The sequence below is a fragment of the Taeniopygia guttata genome, chromosome 3 (assembly GCF_048771995.1).
Source record: "Taeniopygia guttata chromosome 3, bTaeGut7.mat, whole genome shotgun sequence".
NCBI classification, from domain to species: Eukaryota; Metazoa; Chordata; class Aves; order Passeriformes; family Estrildidae; genus Taeniopygia; species Taeniopygia guttata.
The window spans coordinates 37,039,131-37,059,634 of record NC_133027.1 but is presented as its reverse complement, the minus strand read 5'-3'; the positions used below and the strand labels follow the sequence as shown (position 1 = coordinate 37,059,634).

The 20,504-nt window shown below is 40.0% G+C and overlaps 1 protein-coding gene across 6 annotated transcripts in view; it reads left to right on the top strand.

Moving 5' to 3' along the window:
* RARS2 (arginyl-tRNA synthetase 2, mitochondrial) overlaps nucleotides 1–20,504 on the top strand; it is a 30,187-nt gene that overhangs the window by 8,839 nt on the left and 844 nt on the right. For all 6 annotated transcript variants that reach the window (XM_072926629.1, XM_002198189.7, XM_072926628.1 and 3 more), the window contains 13 exons: nucleotides 264–347; nucleotides 3,658–3,734; nucleotides 5,218–5,373; nucleotides 6,869–6,975; nucleotides 7,570–7,665; nucleotides 9,506–9,566; nucleotides 12,957–13,033; nucleotides 14,325–14,449; nucleotides 15,699–15,766; nucleotides 15,866–15,975; nucleotides 16,990–17,085; nucleotides 18,872–18,946; nucleotides 19,827–19,890. In XM_072926629.1, the coding sequence (XP_072782730.1) occupies nucleotides 264–347; nucleotides 3,658–3,734; nucleotides 5,218–5,373; nucleotides 6,869–6,975; nucleotides 7,570–7,665; nucleotides 9,506–9,566; nucleotides 12,957–13,033; nucleotides 14,325–14,449; nucleotides 15,699–15,766; nucleotides 15,866–15,975; nucleotides 16,990–17,085; nucleotides 18,872–18,946; nucleotides 19,827–19,890 (1,196 nt within the window). The remainder of the gene's footprint in view (nucleotides 1–263; nucleotides 348–3,657; nucleotides 3,735–5,217; nucleotides 5,374–6,868; nucleotides 6,976–7,569; nucleotides 7,666–9,505; nucleotides 9,567–12,956; nucleotides 13,034–14,324; nucleotides 14,450–15,698; nucleotides 15,767–15,865; nucleotides 15,976–16,989; nucleotides 17,086–18,871; nucleotides 18,947–19,826; nucleotides 19,891–20,504) is intronic.

The window sequence follows — 20,504 nt, the reverse complement described above, 5'->3', positions numbered from 1 at the left end:
GTGTATGTTTCTATCCCTGTTGTGAGACACTTCGTGGCACTGTTGAGATGCACAGCTTTTCTTTTCCTGCTCAGAAAGGAACTTGCTTTTTACTATTACTGCTACTTTCATTTGTCAGGTTTTAGCAAATCCTGTGGAGTATTCCATCTGATTGCTTTTCCTCTTCATTTTGAATACAGGTGATACAAAACCAGAAAACTGTTCCATAGGGATGAGAGACTACCTACAACTGAATAATAATATCATTTTTGTTTCATTACCAGGGAATTTTATAGCAAATCTCAAAGTTGCTCTGGGACATGAAGTAGTAAGAATAAATTACCTCGGTGACTGGGGCATGCAGTTTGGTATGTTTCAATATTTTTTTATGCTGTGCCTTTTTCAACTGTATAGTATGGTCTAGGTTTCCAGTGTCAGTTTTTCTAGGCCCATTGTATTCACTCTGTGCTCATAAGGAATGGTATCTTATTTCCACAGGGGTATCTGAACAAAACAATTCAGATTGATCCATCAGCAATATGACCTGTACTGATGCTGAAAAAATAACAGGAGCAATTTTATACAACTGTCCCTCAGTAGCTCCTCTCTCAGACTAAATGTGTAGTTTGGGGGTTATATGTTTTGGTTTAGGTTTGGATTTTGGTTTTTTGGTTGCTTGATTCAGGGTTTTTTATTGTTGTTCCTTTTCTCATTATTCATAGAGGGTAATTAATTTCCATAATAACATTATTTTGCACATTGGGGCCCAGAGAGATATCTTTAGAGATATCCCTACATTTTCCCCAAAATGTTCAGTTTCCCCTTAAAGTGTAGCAGAAGAGAGGTGTGTAGATGGAGAATGTGTAGGTGAATAGGGACTGGAAGACTGTCAATCCAGTATACATAGGCACCCCCATCTCTTCTGAAATCATCAGATCAGTGGGGAGTGAAAAGTCCTCTCCAAGTGCAGCCTGAGGATGCTTGGCTTGATATTTATTGCCACACTGGAGATCATTTATGTCCCATTGCTGGATCTATAGCTATCCCTCTGATGGCAGCTGACCCATCCATAGCATTGACAACTTTGTTGACTTCTGTTGTTAATCTTGCATTTTATATTGATCTATAGTCTCTTCTCCTTTTCTAATTCCGCAAAAAAAGCTGGTTCTAGCATATTTTTAGGCATTTAAAAAAAGGCAATCATGCCCACTTCCTCATTCTTGAAAGCTGGTACACCTCTGAAAGCTATAAAAATCCCCAGTTCTTTTGCAGTAGGCTCTGGAAACTGCCCATTTATTTATGTTTAAATGGCAAACACAAAGTGCAATGTCTGTCAAGTGGTCACTTTTGCTTATTCCAGCCCTTATGCTGCCCCCTCCAGTTTCAGTGGTACTGCTGATTTTGGGCACATCAAGGAATCAATTTTATGAACAGAGCTGGGTTAAAAATTTAAAGTCAATACCCTACTTTCACTCCATTTTTATATTAATTTGTAAGTGTAAATAACTAAAGTACATTCAGTTCTACCTGTTGTCCTTGTAAACTAAGTTTCTGAATTTTAGACAGTGCAGTATAACATTCTCAGGACTGTGAGAGTGGTAATAAAACATTCTTTCCTTTATTAAGTTATATCCCCTGCAGCTTGTCTTCCCTGATCATGTTTCTGTAGCTTATGGCATGAAACTGTAGCTTATAGCAGAGCTTTGTTTCACTTATGATTGTTATATAAGAACTGAATACAGAATGAGTTAATCAAAAACTGAGTAATTTTTATCCTTGCATGTTTCATTCGTGTTTGCCCCTTAGACATAATTTTATCACTACGCTATTGTATAATGAACGTGGCAATGGCAGTTAAGCAGTGAAATGCTGTGTGGGTAAAAGGCTCCTCAGCTGACCTCATTCAGTCTGCCTTTGAAGATACTAAGTAGCACTCTGAAGTCTGGATATCAATAATTTTATGTATTTTAATATAAACGTTCCTGAAGGTATAACCCTCACAGTACCTGTTATTTACACTTCTGCCATTTGTGCAGCACACGACTCGTAGAATCATGCTTTTGACCTAGTAGTTCAAGTATTTTTTCAAAGTAGGTACTCCTCTCTTTATTTGGACTGGCTCAGCTTAAATATATTATAACAAATAATGGTCGTGCTTCACAGAAATATAGCATAGCAATATTACTGTAATGGTCCTTTCTCAGAAGCAGTGCTGTAATTAATGATCTGTCAGCTGGTTTTACAGCTGCTATTCTCAGAGGCTTTAAAATATAAGAATTGAAAACATATTTTCCTGAAACATAGCAAAGAGACCCTCAGCCTTTAGGCAGTTTTGGGGCAGGTTTCTTAAGGTGACAAAGCGTATGCAGTCATACTGTCTGTCCATCTGTCTTCCTGTCACTCTGCTCCTAATAAATTTGAACCCATTGGGCAACTTTAGCCGGATCTGACCAAGAAAAATATTTCCATGAGAATTAACTTCTTTTGGCATTATGACAGCTGGCAGCCAAGTAAGGGTAGAAATACAATGTGTTGACCTCTGGGAGAGAAAGTTAACTTCTGTGTTTAACCTGCTGGCTAACCAGTCAGCACCTCTTAAGTCAGGATCAGTTCCAGCATGGGCTGCATCTTGCCATTAACTCATGGGTGTGACAAGGTCTGGGGAAAATATGGGAAAGACAGAAAATGCATGGAAGGATGTGTTTGGGTTGAATAAAGACTGACAGTTGTGCTGGAGATTGGAGTGTGAAGTCAGCATTGGATAGTGGAATGCTTAGGTTCACTAATATGTAAGAGATCATTAGGAAACCCACCTCTGATTGCTCATAGAACAAGCTGTCCTTAACTAAACTTCCATTCAATAGGATTACTAAGACAATACTAGTTTTATTTCCTAAAACCTGACCTGTTCTTCTTTAAGTCTGTCATGCCTTCTTACTTACTCTATACTTCTGTACTCAGTGTTTCTAAGAGGGAAGTTCTTGAGACAGTGCTATTTGTTTAGTTGCAGAGTTTTTCAAAGGGATACCATTCCTACATCAGTCCTGGTCCTTGTCAGCTCAGAGGAATAAGCTGGCCTTAAAGTCAGTCTCAGATAATCTAGGAGACTGATGGTTCAATATTGCTGCATTACTGAAGGAGTTATGAGGTCTTTTCATTTAGACAAAATGATTGGGATTTGGATTTCTTTCCCTTTCAGATGGCTTTGGAAAGTCCTGAAGCCAAATTGGATGTTCAAAAAAAGCTACATATTCTAGGCAGGCAGGAAAAATTTCCCTTGAAAACATTGCATGAGTGGTATGAGGAAATCTGTGTTGTATCCTAGTTCTTATTATCCTTAAAATGATAATAAGGGAGGGAGCAAAATTAACACTTTTGAACATGTTCAAACTGCTGGACAGTTTCCACTTTGTGGCTTCTCATTTACATCTTGTTGCTGTGTAAAAGATAATTGTCTATACAAGTCTAGAATCACAAATTCTTTTCATGAGGAATTGAGAAATCAACATAGTATTTCTTAATTTTTTCTAGCTGTTATATTTCTGGGGAGGGGGTGATCTTTATGCAGTGGAATAATAGGTCATGCTTTTGATTTTCTTTTTGTAGCATACACCATTATATTCTTTCAAAATGTTACAGTGGTTTGTCATCTAACTCTGTATGTAATTGTTATTCAAGGCTTATTGGGTGTTGGTTTCCAATCCTTTGGCAACAAAGAAAAACTAAAATCTAGTCCTTTGCAACACCTTTTTGAGGTAAGTTCAGTGCAGACCAACTAGATTTGTCTTTGCGGGATTAAACAGGTTATGGTTTGTTGGCTTGCTGCATTCAAATATACCTGATACCATTTGAGTTAGTATTTACTTTTTGTTGATTTTTTGGTACTTCTAAGTGGTCTTTGTGTGTGATACAGATACAATACACATGAAGGATTTATGTACTGACCTGCACAGACCCAATAACCATGAGGAGGGGTGGGCAATATCCCTGCATGGCTAATGTTCAAGCCCTCATCCTCTAAAAGATCTTACATGTTAATGGGGTTTAGTCAGTCAGATTTCTTGTGTGACACTCTCAGGTGTTCTCTTGCCACAGAGCTGAGCTGTGCTTCCTCCTCGGGGCTGGATATGGGACCTGTGGGAGCTGTGGCTAATGCTGGTGTTCAGGCGGTGTGCCACAGCATAGCTGTTCTGTACAAATCTGTCTTGTGGCAAAGGAACAAACTGTGTTTGCATACTTGGGTACTCAGCAGCTGCATGCATGTCAGTCAGATTGTTTATGTGGCAGGGTAACTCCTTCTGAGCTCACCAGCTTCTTTGACACAGGTAAACTTTATTCGCTTGTTCCTTCATCCCTGACTCCTGTGGATTTAAATTGATAGTCTCAGCACTGAAGTGTTTTAGAGCTGTAGGACTGATTTAAAGAGAAAACAAGAAGCAGTCATATTTTTGGGGTTGTGCATCAACGTATATTACTTAGTTTTTATTTATGATTTCAGTCTGCTCTTAGAATTTAAATTTTTATGCTTGAATTTTGCACTAAAGCTTCAAAATACCAGCTATTGCAGTAGCATGTAGGCTTTATGATCTTAAAAATTGCCTTTAAATGTAGAGAACACTATTCAGTAAAAATGCAAAAGATTCTAAAACAGTAGTTATTTGAGACAAAATTAGTTTCTCAGTTATTCCCAGATTTTAAGTGTTTGTTCAGCTGTATGCCTGCCTGTTTCAAAAACTGAGATGTGTTTCGAATTGATGCTTTTTGTGCTGGTGTGTGAAATCAGTCTTTCCTATGAATATAAGCCTGAGTCTATCAAAAATTTGCTGCTTCAACTGCTATCTCAATTTTAGGCAGTGCAGTTGCCATAAATGTTGATTTTTTTGGTCCTCTGAAGACGTGTCTGTGGTTTAAAAGTCCTTTATATAGGTTCCCTTCCATGCATAAATTAATTCTTCCATATTTTGCTGCTGCAGTTGTTTCAAGGTTGTGAAGAGAATGATAATGACAGCAGTAAGGAATTAGGCCATTAGTCTTCTTTCAAGATAAGCTGCACATTTTCATGTTGGACTTTAGGCTATACATTTTTTATTTAAATTGGGAATGTGTTGCTTTAACAAGTCTTTCAAAATTTTGATGTTAAAAATGTCAACTTTAAATGCATTTATATTGTTCTTGTAGAGCTGTTTTTATTGGAAGAGAGGATTATACCGCTTCAACATTTTCGGTGTCAAATTTTAGGTGTATGTGCAGATTAACCAGGCAGCAGAAGATGAAAACATAAAAAAGTTGGCTAAGGATTTCTTCAGAAAACTGGAGGAACATGATGAGCAGACATTGTCAATTTGGAAACAATTTAGAGACCTCAGTATTGAGGAATACATCAGGATTTATAAGGTACAAATCATCCAAATGTTTTTTCTGTGGTAAAATGATCTCTTTCTCTATTACTTCATCAACATAATTAACAGTGCATGGCACCTTTTCATGTAGGAGGCTGCCAAGCAGTGGACTCACTTGGGATCTAATCTAACATTAGATCACTGCTCTAATGTTACCGGTTCATTGCCTTTCCCATAAACTTTAGAATGTTGTGGGGAAGCTCTTTCTCAGTATGCCAGGCTGAGCCTCATTCTGCTTGGAAGAAGCACAGTAGTTGATTTCTCATCCAAGCAAGTTGTCAGAACAGTTGCTGATGTGCTAGATACATTTTATTTAATAGTGTCCAGGTAAATGTCCTTTAGACTAATTCTCCCTTCTCAGAAGTCCTGAAGCTCAGTGTGGTGCAAAGCAGCAAGGCAGATCCATGTTGAATAAATATTGCTTGGTTTTGCTTTATCTTTGAAATCAGCAACAACCCACCGAATTTAAAAGTTTCCATGTAATAAATTTTATTAGAAGATGTCTCTGTTTTCACATTTTTGATCTAATGTTGTAATGTTGCATATTAAATTTGGTAAGACATTACAGCAGCAGGAGTTCCTTGCAGGTGGAGTTGAGCTAATACACAGCTGTCTGTTGCACACTGTGATCTCATGAGTGGAGCCACTGTCCACTGTTTCATGGGACATGTTCGTGCTACTGACCTAAAAATTACCCTTAAAAATTTTGAAACTGTTTATAATCCAGATTACTTGGCTGTGCTTTAACTTCTTCCCTGAAACATGTCACTGCAGCCAAGAAAGTACTCTTAACTTAAGGATCTCCTCAGTGAGACACTTGATAATGCTTGTGGAAAGCTGACCTCTGAAGGTAATTAGGTACTGGGCTGTGTATGCAGCTGCATCTTGAAAGTCACCCATCATTGATCACATGATGATGTGCAGCTAGATCTTCCTCTCCCAATGTCATTTGAACTAAAAACTATTGAACTGATGAACTGACTAGGTTTGACAGTTAAGGTCATCTTTGTCTCTTCTGAATGTACCCTCAGCCTTAATTCCTGTATGCTCAGCAGTGTTTGTGAGCAGCTTTTACTTTTTAAAATTCCTTTTAGCATCCTTGTAAAATAGGGTTGGTTTCATGTCCAGGTAGCTCCTCTGCAGCCCACTGGTTTCACCTCCGGCACAGCAAGGAAGAGACTTGCCTCAGAATTGTGTGAATTGCTCTAACCAGCAATTCTCATGAATTGCTCATGAATGTTACTGATTTCTCATGAATGTTACATTGAACACCATATGCACCTCAGGGAGAGATTCATTTTAATGCAGAAATCAATTAAATCAAAATCCAAGCATCCTTTCCTTTTAACAGTGAAGGGACATTTCCTGGAATAACATTAATCTTTGCACTGTATCTGATCTGTGACCTATCATCTGACTAATTTGAAGAAAAATGGTTAGCCTTGATCTTAATGATATTACCCGTCTTTGATATTCTTGTAACTTTTCAGCGTCTAGGAGTGCACTTTGATGAATATTCTGGAGAGTCATTTTACCAAGAGAAGGCCCAGGAAGTTCTGAAGATGTTGGAAGATAAAGGACTCCTTCAGAAAACAATGTATGAACTCATTCAATCTGTTGGTGCACTTTATTTAACATCTCAGTTGCACTTTAAACAAGATAAGATGAGTGGTTTGTACATAGTCTGAGGGGAAGAATTTTCTTTACATGGTTTTGGTAGCTGTTCTTGTAGAAGACCATCAGGATTTGTGCAGTTGCAGCTAAAATTTACATTTTCCTTTTCTGTGACTAACACAGAAGACTGGCCTTGACAAATTTGGTACAATGACAGTGTTCAAGTCCTAATGGTGTTTTAGGCTGTTGATTAGTTTGGTAGCTCTGTATGCCATTTAATGAGCAGAATTAGATGAGATCCTTGCCTTGATGAAAGAGGTGCCTGGCTGAACTGGGATGGAAGTTGTAATCATGTAATCATGGGCAGGCTGCTCTCTGGCATTAGCAGTGGTGACAGCAAACTTACAGGAACAGTCTTCAAAAAGACCTAAGGAGATGGTCATTCAAAGAAAAAGAACGAGACTGTCTGGAGGGAAGGGGGCTTGTGGCAAGAGGCCTTGGTTTTGGCTCGGAGTCTTACCTGAACTTACCTGTGTAATAGCCTGCAGTGACATCAGTACTTTCCCTCACCTTACAGAAAAGGGACAGGAATTGTGGATCTCTCGGAGAAAAAAGACCTCTCAACATTTTCCACCGTCATGCGCAGTGATGGAACATCTCTTTATATAACAAGGCAAGTAAGCCCATCTGTGCTCATTGCCAGTCATTTTGCCAGGCAATTTTTGAACATGAGCACATTGATAACTGATGGCATAGATTTTGAAGATTTTTATTTCTAGGCTATTTGTAAGTGAAACTAGCAGTGTAACTATGATGGGATGAAAATGGCTTTTAAATACTTTCCCCGTCCCTAAGTAATATTAGTAAATCTCCCCTTTGCATAAATCATAATACTTTCTCCATCTACTAACTTTGAAAACAAAGCTGGAATCTCTGGATCTAATAAACAGTTGCCAAATAATTAAGGTCTTAAAAAGACCTTTGCTTAAAATGTTTATTGATGGTGTGGTACAGGAAAAAATTGCTTGTTTAGCCTTGTCTTCATTGGCTCAGTGGACCATCAGCACTGTAACATCAATTTTATTGCTGTTTTTCAGCCATCTCATCAGTATCCTAAAATTCCTCTTGGGTATTTTAATATGGAAGCCTTAACAGTTTCTTTGTGCCAGGAATGTAAATAAATCTAGTGTCTAGCCCTCAGGGTAAACTCTGTACAGCTTTTCAAAGCCAAGGGTATTAGAGAGATGCTGCAGTCAATCCTGTACATTAGGGAGTTGCTGAATCCTTTAGCCAAATGGAGACAAAGATGCCACAGCTCCATGCCCAGGTCAGCCGGGAGTAAGCAGGAGCACCTGATCTCAACAGGCCTCACACTCAGGCCTGAAACCACTCAGCACAGCTGGCATTTTGTTTCCCTCTGGATGATTAGGATGAGTATCTGTTTCTGTGAAGAAATAGATGTACGTGTATATGATATATATTGTGATAGATATACTTGCATTATGTGGGTATTATTTAATAATTTAATCAATATACATATGTATTGTACATGCACAATGAAGGCCTCCAGTAGCTGGAGGTCCCTGTGGTCTCTTCAGCAACTGGCCTGGACCCTCTGATGCCAACAGTACAGACTCCTCTGGGTGCCTCATCTCTGCAGGCACATCTGGAGACTTCCCAGGATACTTTGCCTACTTGCTTGGCTATTCAGCTTGATATTTGCTGCCAGTCATAGGAGGATGCGTGTGCCCTCACTCCAGCTGTTGGCTGAGACACCTTGTGACCCCTGGTCAGGCTCCAGCTGTTATAATTTCATTTCACTTATGTCCAGTCCCCTTAGTCTCAGATACCATAGATGCATGGCCTGCATGAGCTGTAGTCCTCAGCTGCAGCTACTGAAACTCCAAACACATGTGCACACAGAAGAGAGAGCCCCCTCACCCAGGAGAGTTTGAAATGGAATTTCATGGGAAGATGGGACAGACTGTGCTGATGAGGTGCAGGACAATGACACAAACATATAACCAGCAATCAACTTACAAGCCACCCATCCCTGTTATCTTCTTTTTTCTTATCTCCCCTCAGCGTTCCATAACAAGTCTTGTGCAACTGCAAATGCTTTTTTCAGATTGGAATACAAGGCTGATGGTTCTCCTTGACAGTCCTGCGTGCTTGTTTGTAGATGAGCTTGGTACCATTTAAGCTAAGGCTGAACATGGGTTAGTTTTCCAGGAAGGGATTGTTCCTCTCAGGTCCCATCAGGCAGACAGACACTGGACCTGCTCTGCACCAAAGAACAGTTTCCTCAGCAACTTTCTTAGGTAGTGGTTTAAAAAAATCATTTCAGATGTGTCATCAGCAAAAGTATACATGTCTTTTTTTATGTGTAAGGCATACATGGATCCCTCTCTTTAGGAAGTCTTCTCCACTCCATAAAGAGCGGGTTATTTTTCTAAGAGGCTAGTAGTGAGGTATGTTTGAAAGTCCAAATAGTTTCTCATTATCTCTTTCAGAGATCTTGCTGCTGCTATAGACAGAATGAATAAGCACAGCTGGGATACCATGATTTATGTGGTAAGTAATTCTAGATTCAGCACACACTTTGGTGCTGAGTCTCTCTAGTAACCCAGGGGCCTGTGGCTTGCAATATGACTTTGACACACAGTACTTTTGGCAGTAAAATGGATACCCTTACTGCCGAGCAGCTGTGCCTCTGTGTGGCAGTGTTTCTTTGTTCTGTTTCAGTGCATGACCCCCAGAATGGTTGAAAAATACCTTTAAACTGAAAGAAAATAAGTTTAGATTAGATACTAGAAGAAGATTTGTCACTCTGAGGGTGCTGAGGCACGGGAATAGGTTGCCCAGAGAAGCTGTGGATGCCTCATCCCTGGAAGTGTTCAGGGCCAGGTTGGATGGTGCTCTGAGCAAGGTGGTACAGTGGAAGATGTCCTTTCCCACAGCAGGGGGGTTGGAACAAGATGATCTAAGGTGCCTTCCAATCCTTTTTGTATGATTTTATGAAAATTAGCTCTGGAGTTATTCTCTACTCATTGCAATTAGTTTAAAAGGAAATCTTACTTGATTTGACATTTTATTTTCTTTTTAGAAATTCTAATAATTAAACAAATCAGAAAAAGCTGTTACTATTATAAAGGGTTTTAAAATGTTAATTTAGAAATTCATGGTCTAAAATAAATCTAAGTCTACTCTGAAGTCCTGATATCTTATCTGAAATGTACATTTTTATGGCTTTGAACAATGCCTTAGTTTCATTACATAGAAATTGCACATACTACTTAATCAATCAGAATGAAACAATTGTAGATAGGGAGTCGTTTTATATTTATTGGTTTTGTTATTTTGTTTTTTCACAATTCTAGCAGTATCAATAATGGATATGAATAGCAGGACTGTCTCCTTACTTGTCTGAAACTGTTTTTTGATCTCATATTAGCAAGAAAATACCATGTGATGCTTTTAAGTTTTCTTTTTCTCATATTTAGGGGAAAAATTATGAAAGCCGTGTTCTTTTATATGAAATCCAGAATTAGTAACATGTTGAAAAAAATTTGTATGTGGTCATGTTTGGTAATGTCCCTGTACCTTCTCTGTACAGCTTTTTCAAAAGTCAATATAATGTGACACATAACAAGATGCAGGGAGAGAGATCAGTAAGCAAAACATTAAATACACAGTTTAAAGTGCAACTTCTAGTTAAACCACATTACTTCTTTCAGCTTCAGTCTTCAGGAAGTTTCCTGTAGCTTGCCATTCTTACATGTTGTCATAGAACAGAGACTTTTTGGTTATTCTGGGTGGGAATTGTGTGATTTTGGTGGGAGCTTTTTTGCACCTGCTGGCTGGAACAGTGAGTTTATTGGCCTCAAAGGGCAGTATAACTGTGAAACTACAATGCTTTAGATGTTAAGGATGCTTCCTGTCTGGTTCATGTGGGTGGGCAATTACTTGTGTTTGATGTTCCAGAAGGTAGCAGGGACCAAGGGAGAAGGAACAATTAGAAAAAAGAGTAATTGAGTGTCCACTTTGCACAAATCAAGATGTTAGCTGAACTTTCAGCTAATGGTGTCAGCAAGCATAGGAGCAAGAGTCTTGAGCAGACTGCTGCTGTAGCTGAACTCCAGTCACTGTTTAATTCCTTGCCTGGGCCTCCCTGGTCTCCGAGTCCAAAGAGATACACAGCACAGCCAGATTGTGATGTGATTGACATGTCCATCATAGCCAATGTCTCATTCAAGAGGGAAATGACAGATTAGCCTGTCCTCCTCTCAGCCTTGCTCAGGTTGTATGGTTTTCAGAGGACATGGTTAGTATTTTTATAATTTTTGAGTTTCTGAGGGCTGAGAAAGTGGGTCATAAAAGAGTGGAACCAGTCTTAGGAGACTCTTGTGGGACAGACAGCCTGGTGAGGGTACTGCCAGCCTTGCTGAGCTTTGCTGCTGTTTTATGGCACAGCTTTGTAGTGAGTGTTAGTAGTGAGTTAGTTACTCTGTTACCAGAGGCAGGAGGACTTCATGGGATTAACTGAGTATGCTAATGATTTTAGTCTTTAATAATTAAATACAAATGTATTTCAGAATGCTAATCTTGTTACAAGAAATTTTTTTAGAGACTCTAGAGCCTTATTTCACAAGATCATCTTATTTTCATCAGATCAACTTGTTTAAGAGAACATTAAATTTGTTTACTACTTGTAATGCTGTAAATCGGTGCATTCACCAATTTAGGTTTTTAAAAAATCCTACTTATTTCATAAAAAGGCAGTGGTACAAGCAAAATATTCAAAACATCTTAAAATGTGTGGCATGTTACTAAAGAGGTACTAAGATTCCATTGAATGTTGCACTCAAGAAGGAGATGAAAATGCTTTTAGATATGAAGAATTAAGTACAATCCATGCTCTCAGACTTCTACCTTAAAGCCAGCCACCTAATGAGAGAGGTCTGGCTTTGTGCAGAGATGCACCTCATCTGCAAGGTGCATGGAAAAGGACTTGGAAGGCCTTGTTTGAAGCACCAGCCACTGCTGTCCTTTCATCAGCCTTGCTTGTGAGTCAGGACAAAGAGGTGATTCCAGGAGCAGAGCAGGTTAAGAGGAGCTAGGAGAGAGGAGGCAGGTGCTTCATACGGTGGTAGCTGAGAAGGGACACAAGATAAGCATTTCACTACTTGTCCCAGAACAGCAAACAAATGAGGAAATAGTGAATAGGTTATAGGTTCTAATAGGAATAGGTCATCTCTGCACTGTTTTTTAAGGAGGAATAAAAAAGTCTGAGTGAGCTAGTTGAAACAACTAGGTAGGAAAATGAACCTCATGGCAACTGCTGTAGCTAGAAACACATGTGAAGATTGTTGTTAAACATAACATACAGTCAGAAGCAACTTCAGTTTGTAGGAGAGTGTAACTGAATGTGGAAGAGAACACAAGGTGCATCATGGTTATGAAATTGTGGTAATTTATACATTTTTTTGAATTATCTACCTGCCTTATGATGTAAAACTACAAATCATGCTGGAGACAATAGAAGCTAGTGGGTTCTGGAGGCAGACAGCCAAAGACATGTTCTGTTTCTAAGCCAAAGGACCCTTGGAGTTCGGTGATATAACCCAGGGGTATAACAAGAGTGGCAAGGCTCTGAAGTGAAAACAGATGTTTTGTTTGATGGGTAGCTTTCAGATCATGAGAAACTAAAGAATATTAAGGTTTCCTTGCACTTCATGTCTTTGCCTTCATGACCTGAGAATACTCATTTCTGAAAAGGTGGAATTTTTTTTCCAACATAACTCAAAATCCCATTGCCATAGATTCCAGCTGTCACAAGTCTTGCTTGTCTTCATGGGTCTTGATTTTGCTTGAAATTACTTACTGGCACTGTGATATTGTGTTAAAAGCTACTTCTTATCAGACTTGTAATGTTTTCTGATATGCATCAATTCTATTCCTTAGACAGATAAAAGCCAAAGTAATCACTTTCAACATTTATTCCAAATACTGAAGCTCATGGGTTATGACTGGGCAGAAAGGTATGTACTTAAAAATCCTAATTATATACTGGTTTTGGTGGTTAATTTCTTTTTCCTCAAGAATGTATATAATATGTACATTAGAATTTCAGTCAAGTGCTCTTTTGAGGAGAATCTCCTGCTGGTGTCCATCCACCACCATGCTATAGCACACATCATGTAGACATTTTGGATGAAACTAAGCTACAAGATGTAATGCTGTTGTGCAAGTAATGGACTCCGGAGTACAAGCAGACATTTGGTCTATAGAACCCCACTAGTACTAGTCCAACAGAGAAACAAATCCTTAGAATTATGTGCAATGTGGGCCTCAGGTCCTTATCAGCAGCCTTTTCATTCTGTGTGTCCGCTCCTGCTGGTCTGATTTATTTGTGGATGGAGTCATTGCTGCATGTTTAGGATGTGAAAAACAGCCCTGTCTCTCATTTAACAGGTTTTTCATAACTGCCTGATGTGAAAAAGGGAAATAATTTTTAAGAGACTTTGTGGCATAGCTTCTGGGATATTGTGTGGTCACATATTAAATTATTACCTCTTAAAGTATTTTATTTTAGCAGAGATCAGAATCTGAGTTTGAATCAGGCTTGAAGTATCTATTGCAGGGAAGTGTATCCCTGTTGTTATTCATTGTAATTACCAATCTTGTTAGCAATCTGAGCAAAGGTCAGTAATGGATCTCCAGACTAAATCATATTCCTCTCTGCCAGACTGCATGTCTTTTGTGGTTAAATATAGGGTTTTGGCCTTCAGGAATACCAACCTGCCTCCTTTCACAGTACTTAGTTGTGCTAAAATTACCCTAGATTCTGGATCAAGAATAATGCCTTGGAATATTATGAGCAGAAACAGTGAATACTTTATTATTAGCAATTATTAATTATACTGTTAGTTTAATGTGGCCACAAAAGAATTATTATGACTCTTTTTCTAATTATATTAAGAGATCTCTGTTGCCACAGTAATTTGATCTGTCTACATCCTGCCTCTCCTCAATTTATTGCAAATTATTACATTGAGGCCTCTGTACTAACGCTAGTAGCAAGAGATTCCTGAGAGCACACAAATGACCAGGCTATCATAACTCTGATCATAATTTTCCCATTATACAATAAATACAGAGCTTGGTTGCTGAAATGAGAGTTACTGATTATATCTCCAAGCTTCCCACGTTGGAGTGTTATTTATTCAGCTGTTATTGCTGTTTCCTGGTAGAGAATCCAGCTCTGAAAAAACACTGCAGACATTGCTCTTGATTGAAATATAATTTTGGTCCTGCTGCTTCTCAACACAGGTGCCAGCATGTGTCTTTTGGTCTAGTTCAAGGCATGAAGACTCGGAGAGGAGAAGTAATTTTTCTGGAAGATGTTTTAAATGAAGTTCGCTCAAGGATGTTACAAAACATGACTTCCACAAAAAGTTAGCTATTTCAGGTCTTACTAGCTTCTTTTGATGTTCTGTGTTGATCACATTGTGTCATCTTTTCCACCCTTCACTTCTCCCTGTATTGCACTAATGACAGTAATATGCTCTTTTTCTTTCTTTTTGTACCAACCATAATATAAACCATTACAATAATTCTTTGCAACTCTGTGAACTCTCCTAAATTACAGATTTGCAAACTCTAACATTCAGTGAAACTATTTTGTCGCGCACTGAGAAGACAGTAACTGCCTTTTGGGGACAACAATTGTTTTTTTCTGGAGGGACAAATTAGTCAGTAGTAGATTAGGGGCTGGAGTTCAGGGATCAGTCAGATTTCATCCAAAGGATTTATAGCTCTGACAATTTTATCTGGCAAGAGTAACCCTGGCTTGCCTGCCAACCTCGTGGCTGTTCCAAGTGCCCTGGAGGTCACTGCTCTGCCCCAGATTGTGCTGAAGGGGGAAGGGGTTTCCCTGTGCCTCACTGGGCTGTGGCTCCAGGATGGTTTCCTCCTGATGCAGTACAGATCCAGCAATTCCCAGTGAAATGCTGCCCCCTCTTGTGCTCTCTGGAGTTAGGTGCTGGATTGAGTCACTGATCTGATCAGCTTAAGTAGTATGCATCTTCCTTGCTCTGCCTCAGCTTTTTTGAAACAGATTTTTTTCCTTGTAAAATAAACAAGGAGGTGGTGTCCCTGCACGTGGAAGGGGGTTTGGACTGGATGGTCTTTAAAGGTCTCCCAACCGAAAGCATTCTGTGATTCTCTCAGTTCAGATTCCCTCAGTATAGTCAGTTTAGATATTTACAGTGTATGGTGTAAATACTCCCTAAATGTACATCCAAATGGTCTATTAGCCATTGGAACATTGTTTATGCATCTTGTATCACTTGGAGATTTTTATCAGTTTTCAACAAAATCTGTATTTCCCTGATCTTGGAGATTGACTGTCATAATTGTGAAAAGGAATTCAGTGTAGCCTGCATAGTCTGTCATAATGGACCCTCTCACCTCAAAATCTGTGCTACACATACAAGGGGAAGTGGGAAAAAGCCCTTGTGAAACAGCTGTTTTCAACTTTTAATAAAGATTTATATCCTGGACTCCTTGCTGCATGCATCCTGACAATTTCCATATTGCTAGTTTACAGTTGTGGAAGATCTGCTCTTTTATTGGCATCTCTAAGTGTGAGCAGGAGTCAGTATGGTACTGCAGACTTAATGATGTTTTTCTGTTTCTCTTCAGCAACCAAAGAGATCCAAGATCCTGTGGAGACAGCAGAGAAGGTTGGTCTTGCAGCACTCATAATTCAGGTGAGTCTGAGCTGCCTCACCAGGTGCCTGCATTGTCTGTGAGAAGTTGCAAATTGAGATGAAGAGCCATGTCTGGGTGACATCAACTAATTGTTCCAGGACTTCCGGGGCCTTCTGTCATCTGATTACCAGTTTAGCTGGGATCGAGCTCTCCAAAGTCGGGGGGATACAGGTGTGTTCTTGCAGTACACCTATGCCAGACTCCATAGGTAAGAGGAGCATTTCTGCACACCACAGTCTGACGTGAATTTTAACCTTATTAACTAACTGCTTTGCTAAGTAGTTGTGCTAACTCCTTAAATATGACACATGTTCACTTTTTCTGTGAAAGTGTGAGTTTAAGATAGAAATCATTGAGACTTTTCAGAAGAGCAGGCCAATTAAAATTAATTTTCTGCCTCATTTCCATGGAACTGAACTAACTGTTCATGTAGTTTCTCAGTTCTAGGAACAGCTTCTCTGTGGTTGGTGTCACTGATGAGGAATGGTTGCCAAGAGCTAAGGAAACTGATGTAAAAGCCAAAATGCCCATACTTGTAAAACACACGACATCAAAGAACTTGGATGTTTTGGCTACCCACAGTAACTAATTACTTATTTTTAACATAATTTCCCACTCTTGATAGCCAAGATTAAAAGGAGGTCCCTTCCTGTTGACTCTGGTCAAACACTTGACATGTTTAATTATTTTTTTAAAGAGTTTCAGAAGAGTCCAGTTTGAACAGTTTTGTCAATTATACTGAACTGCCAGAGCAGACCTCAGTATGTGTTTTCATGTAAGATTTCTTCCTGGGTGAGGCCAAAGGTGTGAAGCAGCCTGATGTTGTGAGGCAGTGGTAGCAGGACATAGTGTTCAGAGAGAACATGAAAGCCTGATCCCTTTCTCTGGTCTGTTCTTCTTGTACTCCCTTGTCATGTAGGTATTGGTGGTTCCAGAGTACCATGAGTGGGGGATTGTCTACCTCCCTAGTCCTTTTAGCTTCTGGACCTGTTGTCCATGCATATCTCTAATACTGTTGATAATTGAATGGTCAACACACTTTTTTTTTTTTTTTCTCTTTAATCTTAGGTTGAAGTCAGCTAGTCTTATTTCAGTGTTCCATTCAGCTTGAGCAGAGCCTACCCTGTTTTCTTAAAAACACAGATTACTGTGGGTTTTTTTTGTTCAGCATTGCTAAGAGGTGGTTTTCATCCAACATTTGTTTTCCATTCTTATGTTTTAGTTTAGAACAGATGCATGGGAATGCAGAGCTAACTGATGTGAATGTGTCATGCTTGCAAGAGCCAGATGCCATCTCTGTTCTTCAGCATCTTCTCAGGTTTGTCTAGTTTTCCTTCTAAATACCATTTCCCTTAAAATAAATATCTGGATATGCCACTGATCTATTGAGAGGACACAGACTGCATGATCATAAGAAAAAATGTCTTGTTTGAAGCAGTGACTTGCCTTTTGTGCCACATGGATTGCAATATTTGAAATGTTCATGGCTTTAGAAGCCATGAACAAGCAGTTGTTCAAGATGGAAAAAGCAGTATTTGGAACATACTCCGTGTACATGAGCCTCCTAATTATTTCTTACCTTCACAAAAGTGTGCTCAGCTCTCTATAAATATTAGCTGCAGATTTGTTTGGTCCCTCTTGTTCTGTTTTTGTCATGTGAAAAAGAAAGAGGTGGTGAGGAACATGGAGTATGTGTATGCACATTTGGGAGCTCAGCATCCTGCAGAGCTACTGAATGCACAACTGGTACCTGTTAATAACAGTGGTGTTCTTCATTAATTCAGTCTTTAAGTTGAGCAGTTTCTGTTTTCATTACTTCATAGATGTGTAATTAAACTATGGAGACAAGGGAGTTCTCCATGTTGTGCAGCCTGTGATGGAGTCAGAAATGACCAAAGCTTTCGGAATTCCTACTGAGAATTCCTATATGCTGCATTGCACACTGTAGAGTGCCAGAAAAGACTTTTTTGACCATATTAAGACCTTCCTGAGGCCACCTGAATACAATTAGGACTTTCAAAAGTCATGCCAGTGCTCCAGGTGGGTCCTTTGACATGCATGTGTGGTCTGCAGAGCCCTACCATTACCTGTAATTGCCTCCAGAGGTCTGCCTGCAGTCCATCATTTGCTGCTCTCTTGAGCAGCAGCAGGACCAGCCAGCTCTCAGCAAAACCAGTAGTGTCTTATTTATGCAGTGCCATTGTATTTCACAGAAAACATGTGAGCTGTTCCTTGGGATTTTTTTATACTCTGACATGACTGCTGAGCTGTTATCACCGTGTGCTCCCCAGTTCTGCAGCTTGAATTAGAATGGAAGATTCCACGGCAGTTCAGCTTGGACATGCTGGCAGGGATGGGCCTGGGAGCTGAGCAGAGATCAGGAAGTCCAGTCCCTACTTTGAATTTGAAATCTCTTCAGCCCTGTAGGTGTTGGCACCTTCTTGCAGGCTTTGAAAAGGGGATAGCGAAACACATGAAGAAAAAACCACAGCTGTCATGACTGTACTACCCTGTTTAATACTGTCTTACAAAGTCAAGTGTATTGTGTAAGTCATGTAGGATGACCCTGCTTGAGCAGGTAGGTTGGACCAGATCACCCACTGTGGTCTCTTCCAACTTGAACCATTCTGTGTGATTCTGTATTCCAGAATTTGTCTTTTTCTAATGTTGCAAGATTCCTTTTATCTACTTAAAATTCTAAGCTGCATTTACTAAAGGCAAAGTCCTCAAAGGGATTATTTTGACTTCCTTGGTTATTTAACACATGTTTTTTGCTCCTAGAAATGTACAGTTAGTGTTGAGATATAAAACCAGACATAATGTTCCAGGAACATATACAGCTCTTGTGTTCTCTTTGCTGTAGCCTGCCTCCCTGAGCTGTTTGCATGATGAAGAGCAGAAGCAATCTCCTTCAATAATAAGTGAGCAAGGAAGGAATAATCTATTGTGTGCTAATGACATGGATTAGGTCTGCTTCAGAAGATTAGTTTTGCTAATTCTACAGCTGTGGTTGGGTGCTTGTTCTGACTTAAGCAAGTCTGATGAGCCTTCTGAGTACACCTTGTACCACTTCAGAACCAAACAGTCCTTTCCTTCCTTCACAGGTACGACGAGGTCCTGTATAGATCTTCTCAGGATCTGCAACCCAAGCACATTGTCAGCTACCTCCTCACACTGAGGTAAGGTGTTTGCTGATACTGGCCATGTCTCCAGTGAGGACAGGTCTCCTGAGCTGGCTCTGCAGCCCTCACATCTGCACTGCTTTGAAGAGTAAAAATAGTGGGAAGATGCAAATTTGTGGCATAGTTTCCCTGAAGCAGGAAATACATAAATTAGGATAGCAAATAATGTAATAAATCATTGAGATTAAGGCTGGAGCCAGGACCCTCCTGAGATACTTAACAGCTTTTAAGAAAAAATAATAATTTGGCTGAATCCCAATATTTGAACCCAAAATCATGCTGGACTAATGATGTCTTAAGGATGAGATTTCAGCTAGGAAATTTTATTCCAAGCTGCTTTTAACCACTGTCTCAGCCCATGAACAAAGCTTGTTACTAGTGTAAGTCATATTGTGTTTCTGATTCCCAGAGGGATTGGACAGCACCATGAAATGCTGGTGTAGGCTTGGTGGGGAAGCTGTAGAGCCTGTGTATGGGGAAGGCTTTAACAAGTTAAGAAAACAGTGTAAAGAACTCGTGCATCTTGGGAATGATAGGGTAGGTTCTCAAGGATCTTCCCAGAGCAGTCTTGAGACTATTCTGTGGGGATTTTGGGGGGATGGAGGGCAGGGAGTGGGAAGATATGTGTGAAGCAGGTTGATTATTTTGGGGTTATTTTAGGAGAATTAAGTTGTCAGGGCATGCCATCAATGCCATGCAGGCTACAGAAAACCATGCCCTCCTTCAGCCGGGTGAAGAGGCTGTTAGAAAAGCGCCTGTGGCATGCTGCAGTTGTGAGTGGCTCTTCCAGTTCTGCTGCTTTCTGTAGCACACAGTGCTGCTGAGTTTGTCAAGTGACTTGCTCCTCCTCACCGTTCTCCCGTGTTTTCCCTTTCAGCCATCTGGCAGCCGTGGCACACAAAACCCTCCCCGTGAAAGGCAGCGCCCCCGACGTGGCACAGGTGCGGCACAGCGGGGTTGGGGTGGAGCCCGGGGGGCGGCCCGAGGAAGGATCTATCGGGGCTTTGCCAGCCCGGCTGTGTCAATTACTCGGGGGGAATACAAGCCCACAGGCGGAAGAGCCAGCAGCCAGGCTCTCCCAGGGCAGAACCGCTTTGGGAAAGCAGGGATTGCTGTTCACAGCTGTGCCTGCCGGAAAGGGCTGCTCCGCTTGATCAGCCAAAAATACAACATTCTCTAAGGACAACTGTTCCAGACCCAGTCAAACACCTTCTCATCACCTTTCCTTCTAAATGTTTTAAGAGTAAACATTTGAGCATTTAGCTTGCTCATTGACTTTTGATGGTTTCCTTTAGTGGTTATGTGGGAAGATAAAGAATTAGGAGAGAACTGAATCTGTCTCCTCCCTCTTGCCACCTACATATCCCAAGTTGTCCAGAGGCTGACAACTGTTAATGTGACATTCCAAATAAATGCAAATTCTTTTTCCTGATCTCCCAGGCAATGTTTGACCCCCTAAGGACTTGGTAAATTATATACTAATTACATTGCCTCTCTTATTTTCTTTCATGTATTTCAAAAGGAACTACCTATTTGATTTTGGTAGGAAATAACA